Source organism: Ambystoma mexicanum, chromosome 4p (genome assembly GCF_040938575.1).
Source record: "Ambystoma mexicanum isolate Mex_15411 chromosome 4p, UKY_AmexF1_1, whole genome shotgun sequence".
Classification (NCBI taxonomy): domain Eukaryota; kingdom Metazoa; phylum Chordata; class Amphibia; order Caudata; family Ambystomatidae; genus Ambystoma; species Ambystoma mexicanum.
The window spans coordinates 976,969,703-976,991,789 of NC_090927.1; the positions used below are offsets into that span (position 1 = coordinate 976,969,703).

At 41.3% G+C, this 22,087-nt stretch overlaps 1 protein-coding gene across 2 annotated transcripts in view; it reads right to left on the minus strand.

Annotated features, from left to right (window-relative positions):
* The window catches only part of AFG1L (AFG1 like ATPase), a 2,086,687-nt gene that overhangs the window by 756,400 nt on the left and 1,308,200 nt on the right, over positions 1–22,087 (minus strand). For both annotated transcript variants that reach the window (XM_069606550.1, XM_069606549.1), the window contains exon 8: positions 16,650–16,732. In XM_069606550.1, the coding sequence (XP_069462651.1) occupies positions 16,650–16,732 (83 nt within the window). The remainder of the gene's footprint in view (positions 1–16,649; positions 16,733–22,087) is intronic.

The following is a 22,087-nucleotide window of genomic DNA, read 5'->3' on the forward strand; positions in this document are numbered from 1 at the left end:
GTATCTTGACGCAAATATCTTGCATTTTTTGTTGTTCCTGGTGGCAAAAAGGTCGATCTGCGGATGGCCCCATAAGGCAAATATCCGTCGGGTTTCTCTGTCGTCCAACTCCCACTCGTGTGACGCTGTGTATTCTCTGCTTAATCTGTCCGCTAGGACATTGTCCACTCCTGGAAGGTGCTCTGCCCTGATCTGTATCCCGTAGCGCAAGGCCCATGCCCATAGCTGTTGGGCTTCTTGCGACAGAATCTGAGACCTCGTGCCTCCCTGCTTGTTTGTATAGTGCATGGAGGTCGTGTTGTCTGTCTGGACTGTAAGAACTTGACCAGCTATAACCGGTAGGAAGGCTTTCAGCGCCAACCTTACGACCCTGAGCTCCAACACGTTGATGTGGAGCTGGGACTCTTGTGCCGACCAAGATCCCTTGGTTTGGAGGTCCGCAAGATGAGCGCCCCAGCCTGATAAGGAAGCACCCGTCCGCAGCAGGAGGGTCGATGTCGGTGCTTGAAACGGCATTCCCTGTAGAAGATTCCTCAGAGCGTTCCACCATCGAAGGGCCTTGTGCAACGTCGATGGAATCTGGACAATGTCTTCCCAGCATCCGAAAGCTTGTTTCCATTGGTGGTCCAGAGCTTCCTGAACCGGCCTCATGCGAAGCCTGCAGTTCGGTATGAGGAATATGCATGATGACATCATGCCCAATAGGGATTTGTAAGAGCGTACAGATGTTGTCTCTTTCTGTAGGAAGTTCGAAGTTAAGCGTAGAATCGCTGCTATTCTCTCTGTGGATGGTCTCACTCTGGGAATGCTGGAGTCGAGCTCGGCTCCCAGGAAGAGAGCTACCTTGCTGGGAACGAGGCAGGACTTCGTCTGGTTGATGGAGAAACCTAACTCTTTTAGGAGGTTGACCGTCCTCGACACTGCCGAACGAGCCTTTGCAGCTGAACTTGCCTTTATCAGCCAATCGTCCAGGTATGGAAAAACGTCCGTTCCTGCTCTCCTGAGACTTGCCGCTACCGGTGCCAGGCATTTCGTGAAAACTCTTGGCGCCGATTTTAGACCGAACGGAAGCACTTGAAACTGAAAGCGGAGCCCTCCCACTGTGAACCTGAGGAACTGCCTGTGTGCTGGATGGATCGGAATGTGGAAGTATGCATCCTCCAAGTCTAAAGTGGCCAAGAAGTCGTGCTTGTTTAACCAAGGTAGCACCCCTTGTAGAGCTACCATCTTGAAAGTTATGCGCTTGATGAACTTGTTGAGAGCCCTCAGGTCCAAGATGGGCCTCCATTGACCGTTTTTCTTTCTGACGAGGAAGAATCGGGAGTAGAAACCTTTTCCCCTCTGAGAATAGGGTACTGGTTCTACTGCTGCCTTCTGGAGCAGTTTTTTCACTTCGGACATGACCTGTCCTAGCATATGCACTCTGCGGGGAGTTGGAGGCAGGGAAGGAGGTTGGTCCAGAAATTCCAAGGTGTGACCCTTTCGGATCACCTGTAACACCCATTTGTCCGATGTAATTGACCGCCAGCGCTGGAAAAACTGGCTCACCCTTCCCCCCACCGGGGTGTGGCGAAGGGGGGGGGGGATTGGTCGTCAGTTCTGCTTGCCTTGCGACTTCCCTTGGGCGGAGCCACATCTGCCTCTATGGGCGTATCTGTTTGATGACTGATATTTATTGCCTTGGTACGTGCCGCCTTGTGCTTTTTGACCATAGGAGGAACGACTGTATCCCCTGAACTTGGACGATGAACCTCTAAAGGGACGAAAAGACCGGTGGTCCTTACTTTTGTCCTTTAAAGAACTGATGGCTCTGGCTGTGTCAGTGTCTGTCTTGATTGCCTTCAAATGGTCGTCTATCTTTTTCCCAAAGAGATCTTGGCCGTCAAATGGCATGTCTAGTATCTGCGCCTGAACTTCAGGTCTAAAGTTAGTAGCCTTCATCCAGGCCTGCCTTCTGAGCACTGTGCCGTGCGCCATCTGCCTGAAGCCTGATTCGGCCACATCAACTGCTGCGTCGATCATGTGATCCGATGTTGCTTCACGATCCGCGATTATGGATTTTGCCTCCTCCTGGAGCTCCGGTGGTAATTGTTTCGCCAAGTTAGACATGCGGAGCCAAAGCTCGCGATCGAATCTAGCGGTCATGGCCAGTGCATTACCCGCTCTGATTGTAAGTGATGCAGAAGATGATACTTTCCTGCCCATGGCTTCCAATTTACGTCCGTCCTTATCCGGTGGTGCCGACAACGGTGAGGAGGGGTTGGCGAGTTTCTTTCTGGCCGCCACTGTAATAACTGAGTCCGGTTTCGTATGACCCCTTAAACAAAGCGGTGCTGAATCCGGAGCTTTATATTTCTTTTCTGGCCTGGACACCAACGCCGGAGTCGATAAGGGCGTAGATAGGATCTTGGATCCGGAATCCCAGATGGTATCGAGGAGGGGAATTGTGGTCACTGTCCTCCTTCGTTTGTCCCTGTGCTCATAGAGCACTGATTGCCTTTCCTCCGAAGAAACCTGAATTTTAAACAGTTCTGCGGCTTTACCTATTATGGTGTGGAAAGAGACGAGATCATCCGGTGGTGAGGCCTTGCCCGGCGTGTCTCTCCTCCTGGGCTTCTCGACGACGTAGTCATCCCAATCACTGGGTGCGTCTGGCTCCTGAGTAATTTCTCCTTCTTCTGGTTCCGAAAATTCACCAAAAGGATCCTCCTGCCAGTCTGATACCGAGATGGTGGACGGTACCATGGTGGGATCTACGTCCGGAGATCGCGGTCTGTGCGATGACTGTGGTGACGGGACTCTTGTAGGTGAAGCACTGTGGGTGCTGCTCCTCGGTCTTCGAACAGGTGATCTCATCCGTTTTTGCGGTCTACTCCTGTAAGAAGAGCAACCCGATGTGCCTGGAATCGGGGATGACTCTCTAGGAATGGGATTAATCGGAATTTGCTTCTCCCTTTGCCGTTTGTAAAATTCTTCTACAATCCTCTGCACGGATAACATGAGCACCGGGTCATGAGGATATTCGGATTCTCCCGTGGACGGGTGCCAAGGAGGGCTGTATTGTTTCGGTAAGGGACCGATGGACTCTTCCACCACTTCCGCATCGGAGAATTCTTCCTGAAGAATTATATCCGGAAGTTCTGCCATGTGCCCCAAAGGTGAAAATTGCTGCACCAGAGGTTCAGTTACAGTATTCTTCTCAATGATATTGCTTGTAATGACAGGAGCTTCAAGAGTGAGAGGCAGTAATTCCTCTGTAACTGCCGAAATTTGCGGTGCCTCTGAAGGCGTTATGGATGATGTTATCCTCGTCGACGACTGAGATTTTCCCGTCGACGAGGGCTTCGCCGCCGACTGAGATTTTCCCGTCGACGACTGAGATTGTCCCGTCGACGAGGGCTTCGCTGTCGACTGAGATTTTCCCGTCGACGACTGAGATTGTCCCGTCGACGAGGGCTTCGCTGTCGACTGAGATTTTCCCGTCGACGACTGTCCCGTCGACGAGGGATTCGCCGTCGACGACTGACATTTCCCCGTCGACGAGGGCTTCGTTGACGAATGTTGAGTGTGTTCCGTGGACGACTGCGTCATGGACGAATGCTTCGTGGACGAGTGGTGTTTCTTGCTCGTCGACATGTCCGATGACGATGATCTAACTGTCGACGATGTCTTAAGCGTCGTCGTCGTCGATGCTGGTTTCGTCGACGGTATGGCCGATGACGGGCCTTTACCTTTCCCTTCATTCGTGGGCGGTTTAACCGTCGACGACTGCCCCCCCCCTGTTTTTTGCAAACTCCTCCTTACCTCTGGAGGCAGATTTTGTTGACTTTTTCTGGCTTGACAGGTCAGCTGGAGGCAGAAAGGGTATCAATTCCAGCTTCCTCTTTTTGGATTTGGGAGAGGAACTCCTTTCCACTGAAGAGGCCCTTCTCTTTGAAGTTTGCCTCTCAGATGGAGTGCTGGATTGGACAGGAGCTGTTCTGACAGACTCTTCGTCCGAAGATTGATCCCTGGATTCCAGGTATGAAAGGAGTCTTCTATGCCTGTCATGAAGGGTCTTGGTGGAAAAAGTTTTACAAATCTCGTATTTTTTAATGTCATGTGGGTACAGACAATAAATGCAATGCTCGTGGGGGTCCTTGTAGTAAACCAATTTCTTCTTGCACCTCGTGCAATCCCTGAACAGGGTAGGCTTCCTGACAGCCTGAGGTGCCTCCATTTCTGAAGAGAAGTTCAGTTGACGATTTTGAGAGGAAAACAACAAGTTTTGCCACCAAGGTTAATTGGAAAGAAAGCCCCTAAGAAGGGGAACAAGATGGAATATATTTTACAAATATATTCCACACAAAAGTAGAAAGAATTTGAAAAAGCTCAGAGAGCTTGAGGATTCCCTGTGTCTGATAGACTGCGGTGAAAAATCTGAAGATGGCTGCCGGGGGCGGAGCTTAAGCCCTGCCACCTCATTGGCTGGGGCCATAAAGGACCAAAGTGAGGTGGAGGGACTACATAATGGAGTGGCTCATAGACTATAATGGGCTATGTACATGCACTGCTAGGTGGCAGTGTATATATATATATATATATATATATATATATATATATACTTAAAAAAAAAATTATTATTATTATTATTATTTAATTTATCACCGAGGATTCCCAGTCTGACGACGGGGAATATTCAAGCATCTGAATCTATGAAAGATCCAATGCTGGAGAATTATAGATTATCCTTAGTTTTCTTTAGGTAGGGAAATCTTACCGTAGCATAGGGCAGGTTAGGCCTTACCACAGCCTGCATTTATAAGTTAATACATCTTTGTGGATCAAACCTGAACCTGTTGTCTGTGTCTGCTTCATGATGCCTTCACAGTGCCCTTTGTGTTTTTAGATCAATCACAGATTTATAAAAGCACACTATAAGGCTGTTCAGCTAAATATGTCATATAATGATAGCACATCTTCTCTGTAAACCAAACTGTAATTTCATTTGAGTTGCCTTTCCTAATCTGGGCACTATTTTGTCAAAGGTACCGTATCATAAAATATTTGGGTTACAAAATACAAAATGCACAGAACAATTTTAAAAAGTGCAAACATAAATTAGCTTTTTATTTGCTGAGCAGTGCAAAAATAAATGCTGTACAGAGTATACATCGAGCAGTATCCAGTATATTAACAGTGGATGGTAACAAAAATGAGCAATTGGGAAAGAGTATAGGTATGTTTTGTTTTGTGATACTGTTTTTTAGCACTTGACTCTGGAAAACCACAGAAAATACCATGGACCACCATGAAGAACTATGCTTTGTCAATGATTATAAATATTGGAGAAATATGTAATGCCAACAGAACAGAGATGGTATTATCTGAAATATTTTAACCATCTCATTTCTTTTAACCCCAAAGTTCAAGATCTAACATGAAATCTCACTACTACCTTCTCCCCTCTGTGCTTTGGCACCCAAAGAGAGGGTGATAAGAGCCTTAGTACTTTTGCCGTTGGACTACTGCAACAGCGTCAATATAGGTGTTCCCAAAGGTCTCACTCATCAGATCCAGGCTTTACAAAACAAAGTTGCAAGAATGGTCTTGGTGCTGAAACCAAGTGCTCATCGATACAGCCTTAAAAGCTAAAAGTTGTCTTTCAATGGACCTTTGGATTACCTTCGAAACACAAAGCTCACTGGGGAAACAGACCAGATTACTTTAAAGAAAATATTACTGGGCGTGATCCAGCCCAAATCCTAAAATCAGCAGGCTATTTGACTCATACCTATGCTCTTGTCAGGAAAACGATTTGAGGGGAACAAAGTCAGAGCAGCCTTAAGGAATGGGCTGCCTTCCACCCTCAGGACAGTTAACAACCATCCTCTTTTCAGGAAAGGGCTGAAGGTGCAGCTTTTAAAAAAACCTTTGACTCTCAAATGCGTTACTCCACCTAACTGGGCTCCTCTGTGTGGAACTTTGCACTGCAGAATGACACATTGGAATTGGTCTGCAGGGCACTTCCTTGCACTAGTTTGTAACACTGCACTTAATCTTGTAGTGTATTCCCTTGAGTATGCATATTCCTACCTGGCGTCTCCTTTGTTCCCCCTTGCGTCACTTGTCATGACTTGCAATTAATTCAGTATTTTATTCTTATTAGTATTATTATTATCTTTATTGTTTTTGGTTTTTTTACAAACCTTTACAAAATCTTTTTTCTTTTTCATAAGAATCAATCATTTACAAGTTTCTAAAACACACATTTTCAATCAATTCAATACTAGTATAAAATACACTTTTTCCTTAAGAGTCGGTCATTTTTGATTTTCTAAAACGCAATTTTCTAAACAATTCAAAACCAACATTAAATACATTTTTCCTTAAGAATCAATAATTTACAAGTTACTAAAACACAACTTTCAAATCAATACAAAATCAACATTAAATATCCGTCTCCTTAAAAGCAATCATTTACAAGTTACTAAAACACAACTTTCAAATCAATACAATACCAACCTTCAATCTATTTTTTAGAACATAATAGTATACTAGAAACTATACCACATTTAAAACCTTAAACATCTAATCATTTCATTTTTTCTTTTTATACTTTTAAAAGCTTTTTAGATGGCAACATTTGTCATGATATCTAGGTGTACTCAGCTATTTATGAAATTATTACGATAATCTAGATTGAACTCAGGTTTCAGGAAACATCGCATACTATTCTCAGAAATTCACTGATGCGTATTTTCAGTATCGTTGAGTTTCCATGCATCATCTCATACCATAAATTTTCCCTATTAACATTCGAAGTATCATTTACAAACTTGTAAAAGTATTCTATTCGTGGTTTCAATAAACTAGGGCATATCAGTAACAGATGTTTTAGCGTTTCTTTCGTTCCTGATATTTCACAGTATCTACAGGTTTTAAAAGTCACATCATTATTCGTTCTGATACTCTGTATTTCATAGGTTTTCAGTACATTGAATCTAAATCTCATCGTAAAATTGCGGAAAGATCTAGAGGGATATTTCATTAAGTATTTTTCCGGAACTGCATACCATTTTCAAAAGGATATCACTTGATGATATAGTGTTGAATTTAATATCACCATGTTGTTCTCTAGCCAATCATAAGCTTTTATTAATTCTTTTACCTTCTGGGGATTTTTCAGTAGGGTCTCGTTTGTAAGGCCTAGATCCTGTAGTTTCGAATCACATATTTCTTTTAGTTCTTTCATGAAAACACCCTCTAGGTCATTTCCTAAACATTGATACATTGTATTATTTTTACCAAGGATACATTTTCGCAATAATAGCATCTTTTTCCGATATACAATACTTTTCAGTGACGTTAGGCCCAATTCATAACTTATTGCTTCTATTGGTAGACATTTTGGTAGATGTCTCAAAACTTTACGCCATATACAAGCTTCAACTGTTTTCAAATGTGGTATCAGATTATTTGAACAAAGTTCAAGACCATAAGTCGTTCTTGGAATGGCTTTAGTGCGATAAAAAAGAATACATGCGCTTAATGTGAACTTGCCATATTTCTTTTCAATTACCATCATTTCATTAGCAATACCCACAGCCTTCCTTTTAAGCTCCTTTATCATATAGCTAAGTGTGTATTTACTCGTATAGGTATATCCTAGATATCTGAGGACAGCTTGTTTTTTTTATTTTTACACCATCACAAAACATTACCAAAGAATCTTGTTTTAAAGATTTCACACCAGTATGAAAAATCACAGTTTTGTTTGGGTTTACCATCAGTTTCCTTTCTTGTATAAAATTTACAAATGTGTTCATCATCCTCTGTAGACCTACTTTCGTGCCATCAAATAACAAGAAGTCGTCTGCATATGCTATCCATTTTATGGTGAGCTTGCCTATCTTTGGTGAGACCAGGCCACTCACATCCATAATTTTTCCTATCTGAGAGACATAGAGATTAAATAAAGTCGCTGATAGTCTACAACCCTGTCTTAAGCCATTATTTGCTTTTATTTGTTCTGATAATTTGCCTCTATTATTTAAGCGCACTTTCAATACTGTATCGGAATATAGCATAATTATTAGTTCTAGTAGACCTTTTTCCATTCCCAGGCTATCCAGGGTTCTCCATAACATTCCTCTATCTACTTTATCAAACGCCATGGAAAGGTCCATTGATGCTATGTACAGTGCATGATTATATTTTACTTTGGCCTTAGCTTGTAGACTGGCTACTATCAAACCTCCTATTTCAGTTCCCATGGCTTGTATAAAGCCTATTTGTCTTGGATCTAGTATATTGTTATTCTCGATCCAGATATTGATTTCTTCCAATACCATAGCTGTGAAAATTTTTGATTCCACATCTGATATCATTATGGGTCGATAGTTTAGAGGGATTAAACGATTTCCCTTCTTAAAAATTAAGATTACATATGCCATCTTCCAGGAGGTTGGGATTTGTTTGGTTTATATAATCTCTTTAAACAAGCAATGTAGAATGTTAGTCCATAAATCAATATTATATTTTAAGGTAATATTGGATAAATTATTTGGGCCCGGAGTGGTTGAGGATTTAACTTTTTTTATATACATTGCAATCTTCTTTACAGAGATATCCAAATACCATGTCTGATTACACTTATAGTTATCCATCATTTGAACCTCTGAGCTCATATATAAGTCTTCAAAATAGGTTACCCATACATCTCCTGCAATCGGGTTTAAAGAAAGTTGCATTTGCGTAATTTCAGTGCCATTAATCATTGCCCAAGTTTTCCTTGTATTGCAATCCTTCATGGCTGCCAACATGGCTTCGCCGTCTTTTTGTTCCATGTGTGAGCGATATGATATTATCCAATTTTTGAATTTCTGTTTGCATTGCTTAATTTTTTGGGTGATTTCATCTGTGTTACCCTTTAATTTTTTTAGGCTACGCACCTCTTTACTCAATTGCGCCTTTCTTTTTTTGATATCAATGTCAAAGACATGAGCATTTTTGGTTACAGGTATTTGTTCATATGTTTTCTTTACATTACATTTCTCCAGTGTTTCTTGTATATAATCATTAAAAACCTCACCAGAGTAAGTAGACATTTTCCATTCCATCGGGAGAGACATATAATCCTGTATTAGCAAAAAGTTTACCTTTTCGAGGTTATTTGGTGTCCATTTTACTCTGTTACCTGCTGTATTTATTTCTATATGCATATCCCAATCTTCTCCATTCACATTTTTTTTTGTTCCAAGGCATCTGTATTGATATCATTGCATGATCACTTTCCTTACAGCTTTGCACTTTCATTTCACAGTTATTTACAAAAAAGTGATTACTGGCTATTATGTAATCTAAAATAGAGCTCTGTCCTCTGGCTTTCCAGGTTGGCTGTGCGTTATGTATAAGTTGCAAGCCCCAACTTGATGCAAAATCAATCCAGAGACTGCCTCTATATCGTTTACTGAGGGCTACTACCGAGTTGGGGTTTATAGATGTAAGTGTCCATGTGGTATCTGAATTTCCTAAGTCACAATCTGCATTCAAATCACCTGCCAATACAAGCGCACCCATAGGGTAGAGCTCTAACCAGGTCGTGATTCTATCATTTAACAACTCCAAGACCTCAATCAGCTGATCATTTGAGTGGCTGGCTACATTCCAATATATGTTTACTATCAAAATATCTATTTCCATTTGAATTGCTCGTATTTTAAATGTGCCAATTATTATGCTTTCTGATATTTGTTGATTAGTTATCATAGTAATATTAGTATCCGATTTGTACGCCAAGATCAATCCCCCACTAGGTCAACCTATTGTTCCTTTGATCGCTTTACAGTTGATAATTCCGTACCCATCCCACAGCAAGTTGTTAGTTGCCCATGTTTCCTGTAATAACACAAAGTCAAATTCTTCCAGTTGACTCACAATATTTTTATTTGCCACAATATGTGAGTAACCCCTTGTGTTCCAGGAAACTAAACTAAATGGGGTCCTTTTGTCAAAGTGATATTTTTGCCGATTTCAGATTCTCTATGGAGTCTCGCAGCGATATGGCAAGTGACCTCCATTCCTGCATGTCAATCAACCGAGACCTAGCAATGTCTGTTACTGTGCTATCTTGCATTTTTGTCGATAATGATTGTATTCCCAGTCTGTCGGTGCCATATCCTGCTGCTTCTTGTCTGCTAAACTCTTGTTTTCTTAAACCATCGTCCCCTTGTGTACATTCTTGATACTTTTGTACATCAAAACCCCTTTTCTGTAGAGCACCTGCCTCCTTCAGTATTAGAGCTCTCACTAATGGTGATGTTATGATTAATCTGACATAATCATACCTTTCGTTGTGTATGAAATCCACAAGCTGGATATCTGAAGTTGTTATTAGACTTAATTCTGGTATCTCCCCAAATAAAGATAGCAGGTAAGATCTATTGAGAGATCGTGGGCCACCCTCGTCAAACACATAGTAAATTATTATACTCGGTCCATTTGAAAAAGCCAGTCTTTTTAAATTTGGTATGGATGATACCTTATACTCTTTATTCCAATGATTCGAGTCATGTGTGACTCCTGATAACAACCCCTCCTTTTTATACTCTAGATACTGATGATTCATGTTATTAAGCTGTGGATCTTTATCTTACATTAGATCATCAGTTTTTGGTAATTGGCGATTAGATTCATTAAATTTTTGATGTATTAATTCCTCCACCAATGTACTTAAGTCTGTTTTATTTAATTGGATGGCTTTATTTGTATCAAGGGTAGCCTTCGCTGAGTCAGTGTCTATCTTTTTTTGCAATTTTATCGATCTCGCTTGTTCTTGAGTGATCAAATTATTCTTACCTATTGCTCCATCTTCGGGGGGTAAATTACTTCCATTCCTTTTTTGAGTATTTCCCTTTGGCAAAGTGTTTGAGACTTGCAGCGAGCTATTTGGATCTTGATATTTTTGTTTCAATAAGTTTTCTATGATTAAACTTATTGCATCGCTGCTTAGTTGCGTATCTTTCAACGTATGCTCCTTGGGGTCATCAAATGGTACCTTTAGTTGTTTAATTTCTTGTGACTCCTTTGGGTGAGCTAATGAGGCTAATATCTCTTTCGATTCTTGCAGTGTATTGGAGTTCAACAATGGCTTGCTGGCTAACAACTCAGGAGTATTCATTAACACAGGTGTATTAGGCCTCGATGGAGCATCTGGGTTTTTAAATATGTCAAAGATATCTTGGAGTCCTCTCTCTACGGCTCTAAGATTACTATCAATCCTTTCCGATGTTACTTTATTTTTCAGAACCTCTGAGAGCAAGGAAGATCCTTCACTGTAACTAGATTCAGCAATACCATCATTTCCAGTATTGCTGACAATCTCTATTTCTTTGACTATCTTAGTCTTTGCTTTGTCACTAGGTGTATTTTTTTCCTCATCTTTCTTACTTTTGTCTGTTACCTGACAATCAGGCCATGCCTTACGTATGTCCATATTTCTCAAGAATTTTCTTGAGGATGTGTTGTTTGCTTTCGCAGCTTTGGCCTGTTTTTTCCTTTGCTTTTTTTCTTTCCTTTTTGAAGTTTTTTCTACAAACATAGAGTTGTCATCATCACTTATTTCAGTTACAGTGGTAGGATTGTTACTAACCACTTCTTTCGATTCGCTGGTTTCTATCACAATTACCTCCATGTTGGGCTCTGATGTCTTGCCATGGTCTTCATTTTGTAAGGGTATCTTAATAGTCGATACATTAGATTTTGTCACCTTACAATTTGTTTCATTACCATTATTGAGTTCTCTGTCTATGCTTTCAATTCCAGTATATACTTCTTTATTGATAGATATTGAGTTTTGCGTTTTATCTGTTACCTCACGTCGTTCCTTGTTCATTAATTCGTTGATGAAGTCCGGTAATGCTATAAATGCCATTACCATTTCTTTTAAGAGATTTGTTTGGGATTTCACTTCAGCTAGTATTAATACTTGTGTTTGCGTTTCGTTACTTGTGGTCTGTATTGTGTCAGTATGGTTCGCTTTCTCTAATTCATCCAACATATTTTTATCTATGTGTTGTGACATCTCCAAGAAGGAATTATCAATAGTGTGAAAAACTTGGGGTGTATCAACATACTCCCTATTTCCATTGGCCATTTTTTCAATATTATTTCCCGGGTCAACGTTCAGTTGGAAGATATTTGTATCACCATCTTCTACAAACAATGATTGCGAACTTTCAATTAGTTCAGTGTTAGTTCCCAGCTCTTGGGCTGGTCTATCCATTCTTTGTTCTAAAGAACACTGAATTGCGCATTCAATAAGCTCGTCAGTTAAGTACGGTGAGCCTAAGTGACTCGCAGCAGCAGCACGGGCTACACTCATCCTAGTGGTCATTTGCTTTGTAGGCAGCAGTATTGTTAGATGTTGCTTACTTATCACCGCTTTTTTTACACTCATTTTTGTCTCGACACCACTTCTTAAGCCACTTCTTACATTCAGCTAGGCAGTGGCTATCACTATGTTTGTACTTAAATAGAGAACTAGCATTCAAAACTCCAAAGTTTCTTACCTAACCCACAGCCCCACAGGCTAAACAGGCGAAACAGGCCACTTGAGAGGCCACTTGCTGAGGCGCGCGCGCTGATGGCGCGCGGCCTCGTATTTTTATGGTGTCCTCTCCTTCTGTGGGCGTGGCCTATAACAACAGATAAGTATCTTAGTTATTATTATAAATATATTCTTTCTATACATAGAAAAGGTTTTCTTAATATATAATCACCAAGTTCTTGTCACGTGATTGCACAAACGTAGTATTCTATGTTCCTGAAAACGAAGAAACAATCATGCAGAGAGTTGAGTAGAGATCCCAGGCGAAACAGGCCACTTGAGAGGCCACTTGCTGAGGCGCGCGCGCTGATGGCGCGCGGCCTCGTATTTTTATGGTGTCCTCCGCTTCTGTGGGCGTGGCCAAGTTCTTGTCACGTGATTGCACAAACGTAGTATTCTATCTTCCTGAAAACGAAGAAACAATCATGTAGAGAGTTGAGTAGAGATCCCAGGCGAAACAGGCCACTTGAGAGGCCACTTGCTGAGGCGCGCGCGCGCTGATGGCGCGCGGCCTCGTATTTTTATGGTGTCCTCCCCTTCTGTGGGCGTGGCCAAGTTCTTGTCACGTGATTGCACAAACGTAGTATTCTATCTTCCTGAAAACGAAGAAACAATCATGCAGAGAGTTGAGTAGAGATCCCAGGCGAAACAGGCCACTTGAGAGGCCACTTGCTGAGGCGAATGTAGACCCCTCTTCAGGGTTCCTTCGCTGGATCCCACTAAAACTTGTTTGTACTAAACATTAGCAATATCCTTCCCCTCTACACTTGACTGGCCTGGAATGTTTCAAGACTGTGAATGATCAGACCCCTACTTCACGCTCATCTTACTCCCATGTCCGCTCTTTCTTGCGTCCTTTTGGGGTAATAGGAAGCAACTTTGTAGCTTGAGCCTTACAAAACACTGATACATAGATTAACAGGATCCCTCTCAAGTAGGACTCTTTTTTACCTTATTCAGAAAGTTAGGGTGTTCTTTCTCCTGCCCCCAGTCATGGGAAATGTGGTTACATCTAAGTTCCCATGCTGTGTGAACATCCAGCAGCCTCCACATTCAACTTGTTTTGCCTTGTGTAGAAGCAATTTATATCATATATAGTTGGTTAAAAGCAAGAAATCGTTTTAGCTGGATTAACAGAGGTGTTTTCCCCAAATAGCCCTGATGGGTAATGAACCAGGCCTAAATCGTGTCCTCTGAGCAACTGCAAACCAGTTCAGATGCTTCAGCATTAGGCAGTGGGTTTCTGTTTCTTAGTGTTCATGTTCAATTGGGTTGTATTGCTTTGTACATTATCAAGCACTCTATTCAGAGGCAGGCAATGTTGGGTTTGTAAGCAGAGGAAGTTGGCAGGGGCATAAAAGGGGGTAGCCAGTGCAAAGTAAGCGGAGAGGGACAAGATCATGTACAGTTGTGAACATTTGAATTGGGAAAATATACAGGCGCACATATACAAACAAGTGGCCCACTGTCAGACTGCACTGTTGAATGCGCACACGGATATGTGGAGTTTGAGCTGAGATTTTTGAGCAAGACAACAGGAGTACTTTTTAAAATATATGGTAGAAATAGCAAGTGAGTATTGTGGGAAGCTGTTGCAGTAGCCCAGTTTGTGTATAGTGGGGTAAGAGTGGATCTGACAAAGGCTGCATATGTGTGATCAGACTCAGGAGGAAGTTGGAGAAATTGCAGATCTCAAGATGAGAAATCTGAAATATTTGACAGGGGAGGAACAGAACAAAATAAAATCAAGATTTAAGTAAGCATTGAATTTATCAAAGTCCAATAACTCAACAGGGCTCCTTCAGAATACTTGTTGAATGCTCTGATGCGGGCCAAATAAGCCACTGTCAATAACAGAACCACAAGCAGAGCTGCACATCTGGGTTAATAGATTAAAAAAAGGGTAGTAGAGGTGGACTTTCTGTGGATAGTTATTAGCATATCACCCTGTACAGAGATTAGCAAATCTAAGTATACATGGATTGTTTACATTTACAGTGTGGAACGTTTAAATCATAGAATTACCTTTACAGATTCATATTGGCATAAATCATAAATGCACTTTACAACACAAGTAAACATATAAAAACACTTAATCATAAAATGTTGACAAATACAAAGTTCATTACACAAATGATAGTACCAGTACCCAAAAACAAGTCAAGGTACAACATAAGCTAGTGAACAAATCCATGTAATGAAATCCCCTACCCTTACGATTTACTTCCGCTCCTAAAGAATGAGGGTGTTGGGCGTATTTCAATATTTAAGAAAAGCTATACATGTGGCAGGGAAGAATGAGCAATTCTTAACAAACGAATCCCATATATTTAAAAGAGTTTTGTGCAGTAATAACAGTTAGCACTGCTAATTAACAACTGGACATCTTTGTCACCAAGCAGGTCTGACATGCATGTTTCTAAGAGAGCTTTCTTGTCATTTGGACCCTTGGAAACAATATTCCAGAAAGCCTGATATCATCTGCCACAGATGTAACTGTTAGCCCCAAACAGTTTTCTATTGCAAAAGCTTGCTTTTTGGTCTTCATCAAGGCTTTGTATATCCTTAACACGTACAATTTGTTTTTTCTTTATTGTCCTTATTCAGATTTTTAAGGAGAGACGGGAGCCTAGAATTCGACTGCAAACAATCCTTGTAACAAGAGTCACTTTTGAAGAACTGAAAAACCATGAAAACAACGCCTAGTGATGAAAGAATATAAGATGCCAGCTATTGACAAGAAGGAATTCGAAGAGCATTCAGCGGCAATAGAAATCGGGCCTAGTACCTGAAGGCCTGCGTATATATCATGGAGGATTCTCGACTCAGGTCAAGATCTTCCCATCTTTTGCAGTTATTTCTGTCGGAAACTGGTACAGCAAGATTAATTGAAAACAAGTTTCCTCATATCATGGGGCATGGTCATTCTCCGCTTGCTGAGGATCCTCTATGGATTTAACATAATGCCATTTTGAAATATTGATTAGGATATAAACAATGTGGCTCCAAAATCCGCAGCCATTATATATTGGCCAAGCTGGGACATCCCCAGCAATTGATCCAATCAGTGCCCAATAACCTACACTACATCAAAATTGTACCACCTGTAACAATTGTTCCTTCTGTGGGTTAACAACCTGCAAATAGGGATATCCCACACATTATCCTCCTCTTCTTAAAGTACATCACGAATTATATCCAAAGGTGCTTATTGTGAATTCAAATCCCCTATAATCAGACTTAGTACCATCTATTTGCCCATATACCATGTAGCAGAAAGGATTCTAATTTCATAAGTGTCTCCAAACCATTGGGTGTTTACGTCGAAATAAAGATGTAAAGATAATAATTATTCAGCATCTTGAGATATTCACTACAGCTATCCTCAAACCCATGCTACATTACAACTAGATATCTACAGATTGCATCGATGTCACATCAAGTCCACAATGGCAGTGTAGCCTTGGATCACAGGCCTCTGTCTTTTCCCATGTATGGCTGGATGAAATGGTAGGAAAGGAAACTTCTGAGATTCAAATGCAACAGGACAGACAATTTAGTTGTAGCATTCTCCTTTGTATTCAGGACTAAGAGGCCATACTGGCGGTGAATGTATGCACTCAATAAGACCCTTAAAGTATCATACTCCATTTCTATAGAACACAAAAAGATATATGTATATATAAATAATGGAAATTTACAGACATTAAATCTGTACCCAACTGGGATCTCAGATGGCTGAAAGATTGCGAAGACCTTCTGGCAACAGTATCACTTCTGGTTTAAAGCAAAGTTGATTTGAGTGGTTGAGATGTCTGAATTGAGATACAGGAGTGAGATGTAGAATTTAGGAAAACACGCTATCACAGCATCACAGCAATACAGTTTTGATCTGGTAACATTAAGATGGGTTTTCTGTCTAACAAAAAGAAGTATAGAGTGTTTCTGCCTATAACTTTACAAGAACAGAATTAACTTTCTAAGCCCGGAAGCAAAATATACAATACAATATTAAAGCAGTGCTGCCGCACACAGAGCTAAAATACATAAAATAACTTACAGGAAGTAAAGTTTCCCAGCTGAAGAAAGCAGCCTCTTTCTATAATCAATTCCTGAGTCCAGTTGGATGGTACTGCAGTATGCCTATAGAAAAAAAGAGATCCATCATTAAAGCACGAAGTTCAGAATGGAGAAAGACACTGGTGAAGCATAGTAGACACAAGTTGCACCATGGACTTTAATGTGCAGTGCAGGAAACCTCAGTTAAATGAAACTGTAGAACTACCGATTCCACAGAAGTAAAAGTGCACTTTCCATCCATTAGCCACTTTTATTTTTTATTTCTCATACACCGCTTTTAAATAACATCACATTCTGTGTAGTTGAAAACCCTTTTACTACAAGGTAATGAAAACATTTGCCAAATCAGATCAGTAATTCCTAGGGAAGGATTCTTAAAACTATCTTCAAATAAACATTTTTGCTTACGTAAATGAAACATAGAACATAATGATAAAGGGTGTGAGGTGAAGTAAGCAACTGTGTCATAGCAGACACGATAGAGACAAAATATTTCATTTTAATTTCTTCATTCGACCTAAAGCAGTCCCTAATGCCACAACATATTTTAATTAAATAATTCTGTTAGTAATGAAGGGATCAAATTGATGTTTTTTTCATACAAACACAAAATGTATGTAAATAATATACGAGTATATGAAGTTGTACCCATGAATTGTGTAATTTGAGCATATTAACTGCTGACAAACAAAATACAGCAGCAAATGTCCAGAACAACTGTAACTTAGTCAACAATTACATCTTAGCAGTCTTCAAGTACTGTCCCAAAGTTTAAATGTAAAGCAATAATACTTAAACAGCTCAATTCATGGTATGCCTGATCACCATGTACCCTTCCCGGGTTGCCAAGTTAAACTTTTAATGTGACCATATTTATTTTCATAGCGAGAGAACAAACAATGCAAATATCAAAGAGAACAAAGACAAAGGTGGTGCAACAGAAGACTGTTTGGATAAAAATAAAGTATTAGGTTACTCTTCCGGTACTTGTAGTTACTTTGTTAACATCAGCTTTATAGTCTATTTCTGAATTAACAGAAAATGCCCTTCTACATGCACTAGACTGGTGATCAGATATTTAAGTTAACTTAAAGCAAAAGTAGTATGAAAGTTGCAAAGGGATCCTGTCCCATCTCAGTCAAACACATCACCTTTCTTCCACCATGAAACACAGCACAGAAAACAGTGTTGGTTAGGAACTACACGTTATTTGAGTACACTGATCTTAACATCTGGGAAACTTTGGATAACCAATCAGATGCAAAGGAATGCAGTCTTTACCTACACATCAAAGGGTATCAGGTAATGATGTCCCCATACATAATGTTGCCAAGAAAAGCCATTGGCGAAATTATATCTGGTAAAAGAAAAATCAGACTTTTTTGTCAGCGGACATTTTTGCGGGGACATTATTACATGGAACACATCAAAGCCCACATTCCATATTGCTGCTTGTCGCGTCCCTCACACTTCACTGTTCATTCTTGTCTCGGGACACCCACTCCCCTCCATTCTCCCTCCCGTCACCCCTGCCCTATTCTCCACATCTACTTACCTTTGTTAATCATCTAACGCTGCTCTTCAAGTCCTCGTTTACCACCTCAGCCACTCCCTCACGATAGTAACAGAGGGTCTCCACACTTTATTTCCACAGCAACCTTTTGTTTTCCATCAGCACTGACTAACCAGAAGGAGATCCCCTAAGGAGAGCAGGACTTAAGTTATGCAGGGTGTGGGGGGATATGGCCACACAGGGAGAGAATGAGAACACGATTGAGCTCTGTGACACCTGTGGCCCCTGACGCCCCTACTCCCCGAAATATGGTGTTAGAATTGGACAGCTGGCATCCAAGATGTTGGAGACCCCCCACGGAAGGAAAGAAACGAATCTGGGGACGTAACATTCCCAACTGGCGCAGTCCCAGAGCTGAGACGATTGTGGGTCCGGCCACTAAAATGACAGCCCGGGAGCTGAGAAGGACCTAACAAAGGGGAGGACCGATGTATCTGGGGACCGAAAATCGGGCCGACCCCCTATCACTTCATGGCTGTCATGCAGCGGGCAGAACGACCTCAGAGGGCTTGTTGACAAACAGTCGAGTGGCGCTGGAAGGAAAGCCAAATGCTGCAGCTGGAACATCTGAAAGAGCTAGAAGTAGCATACCAAGCACGCCTAGAATGGAAGGCCCTGCGGAGCATTTTGACTCGCAGGAAGAGGTGCAGTGTGATGGGGAAGCTCAAGTGGTCTATCTAAGCAAGAAGCAGGGTTGGCATAGAGCACACCAGAGCCGGTGAGCCCAAGACCAGCAGGCAACCCCACAGAGATTACGGCTGAGCCAGGGAAGAAAGCAAAGCGACAGCTCTGGCTGTGGAAACTAAAGTGAACTAGCACACTCCTCTCCCAAACCTAATTGGAACAGAGATAATGAGATAAATGACCGAGAACTGGCACCCGGACTGCCAAGATAAATGTTGGGAATTCTGCATCACGTCCAGCTTTTTTTAATTTTATTTTTATTGTTATTTGGTTGACAAGTGACCTTTAACAAAGTTAATAAAAAAAGAAATGTGCATACAATTTTTCATTTAAAATACAGTTACACGGTAATAAATTCATGTTTAAAAAAACTTTTAAAAGACCAAGAAAGAAAGCAAGCAGTATCACATATACTAAAAAAGACAAAACAAGAGAACAAGAAAGAATTAATATAACCTACCAAACCATAAAGGGAAAATCATACCAGCATGCATATTATGTTATGTTCATCATATTACCCTTTTGCCTGTATCCAAAGCTTCTTTTAGAAAATGAATCGCAGTAACCATCCATTTGTTATGAGCAAAAGAGTTCATAATAAACTGCCATGCTCTGTCAGCATGAACCTGGACATAAGTATGACATTTGCCTCGCCTCTAATGATCTACAATTCAACAGTATATGGCGTAGCGACTCCACCTCCTTGGGAATAGAACAGAAGCAACATGCTCTCTTTTCTCAAGAAGCATTACTCCAGACACCCAAGATGTCATTTGTATGAATCAAATTCAATCTTAATCTCATCACACTTGCTTGCCATGATATACTAGGGGACTTAATCAAATATTCTGGCAGGTTCCGACTGGTCTGACATCAACCAGCAAGTCAGCGTACAGGTGATAAGTTGTGACTTCCCAATTTTGTAGGGCAACCCAAGATTTGTTATCTAACATTCGCTTTAGCAACCACCAGATTAACCCCTCCTTAGCACAAAAAATGATTTTCAGCAGTGACAGATTCTTCCAATATAGATGACATTTTATGGAAGACAACCCCAACTCATAGCCGGACGGATAACACAGCGAGTAGAGCGCTCGCTTTGACATCTGTCTAGAGCCTGCTGACACAGGTCCGAATCCAGGCAGGGCCAAACTCAGCCTTTCATCCTTCCGAGGTCAATAAATGAACACCACACACCGTGGGTAATAATAAGCAGCGCTCAGATTCCTTAGGGTTCGTAGCGCTATATAAATGCTAAATTATTATTATTATTGCTGCCGCCAGAACCCCATTTGGTAGGGGTAGGACCTTCCTCCAGAACAAACCCTCCAGGGCATCACATTTCAGTAGGATGGGGAGACCCTATTCTCACCCCCTTAGGTTATCAATGGTACAACCTTTGCCCTGTAGAATTCTAGCACTAGAGACAAATAAAAAGGGCCACATTTCTGGTTTACAGCACAGGCTTGACATGCAAGCTTTAGCATCTTGGAGCGTTGGTAACTTTGGAGCTCCGTTTTATTGTGGAGATCAAGTATTCGACAACCCAGATAGAAGAAGGTAGAAACCTTTCCAAGTCATGAACCACGGATGTTCCATCGAAAGCTTGTATATTTTTGTTTCATCCCTGGTCTAAATGTTAGCATCTGAGATTTTGTTATATTGATAATTAAGTAATTTAATTCAGCATATTTAGCCAGGGCATCGAGCTTGTGCTGCAAACCGATTGGGGTGTAATCAAAAAGTACAAGGTCATCGACAAAAAGCAAATAATACAGGGAAGTGAAAGCTAAATTCAGTGAAAAGCTACGAATAACATCAAAGGATTCGGCAAGATCAGAGGGAAAAAGACTGAAGAGGGGCCAGCACAGGCTACACATAGTGATAATAGGTGATGACAGTTTATCTTGTGCATTTAAACACACTCTAATAGAAGTGTTGGAATGAAGAGCCACCAAGATTTGTAATAAGTGGGCAGGGCATCCCCATTTTCTGAGTTTAGCCCACAAACGGGTTTGGTCAATGCTATCGGATGCCATGGCGAAGTCCATGAACACCATACAGATGGGTCTCGACCTCGCCATCGTTCCTTAGCAAACCCTGAATTAACATGTTTGCATTTGTTCCTGTGCCTTTCCTAAACCCTGTCTGTAGTGCGTCAAATCTGCCCACACCTTGAGCCCAATCCGTTAGTTCTCCTAAGACTATGCTTGCATAGATTTTTGCTGGGATGTCCAGTAACGCTATAGGACTATAGTTGCAGGGTAGCCATTGTTGTCCCTTTTTAAAGATTGGTACAATAATGGACTGAGTTCATGTTTTTGGCATGGTTGCTGGTGATGTAATTTTACCAACCATTAAGCCCAAAATATGGGCCCAGAGGTCAGGGTCGAGTTTTAGGACTGCATTTGACAAACCATCAGGCCCTGGGGCTTGGGTTCTTAGTATGGGAAATAAGATACTCTGAATGCCATAGGCCTGTGGTAAGTTCCAGGCGCAGGCTCCCCCACCCCCACGAGTCGCCTTTATATATTTTCGTAAAGTGATCTATCCATCCTTGCTCTCCGACAGGATTAATCAGAGAGTAAGATGATGGTGTCACTAGGTTGTTAATCAGTCGCCAGAAGGAGGATGCATTTTAAGTAAACCACCTGCAGCATCTTTTGAGCATCATTCAGCATGGCTTCATATTTATGAAAGCAAAGCATTGTTTATACTTACACTTCAGAGACTTTCTCTGGGCACTCTCTAATGGAAGGCAGAGTCCGAGTGCCCGTCTCGGCTCTCTTTTCTTAGCCTGGATAATGCTATCAAAGGCATGGTTTCTTAGAATAAAGCCAGGGGAGGCAATCCAGTTGAATGTGTCACCTCAGGCACCTCGAGTGCCTTTTGGGATCATCAAAATCGAACAACGTAGATCACTGATGACCTTTAAAAAAGTATTCCTCGAAGGACATTTTATCTGCCTTCTACATTGAGGTCAAAGAAAGGTTCTCCGCCCCCTAGGTCTAAACGACTGGCAATGACTGTGTAACCTCAGACAAGCGGCCAAGCCCTAAAGAAACTGAAGAATAGGAAAATCACCCATAGGAATGTGGGTAGGGGCTCAAGAAAGTTCCTTAGGAATCTATCACTCCTGCATCTTCGTTTTGAACCCCACT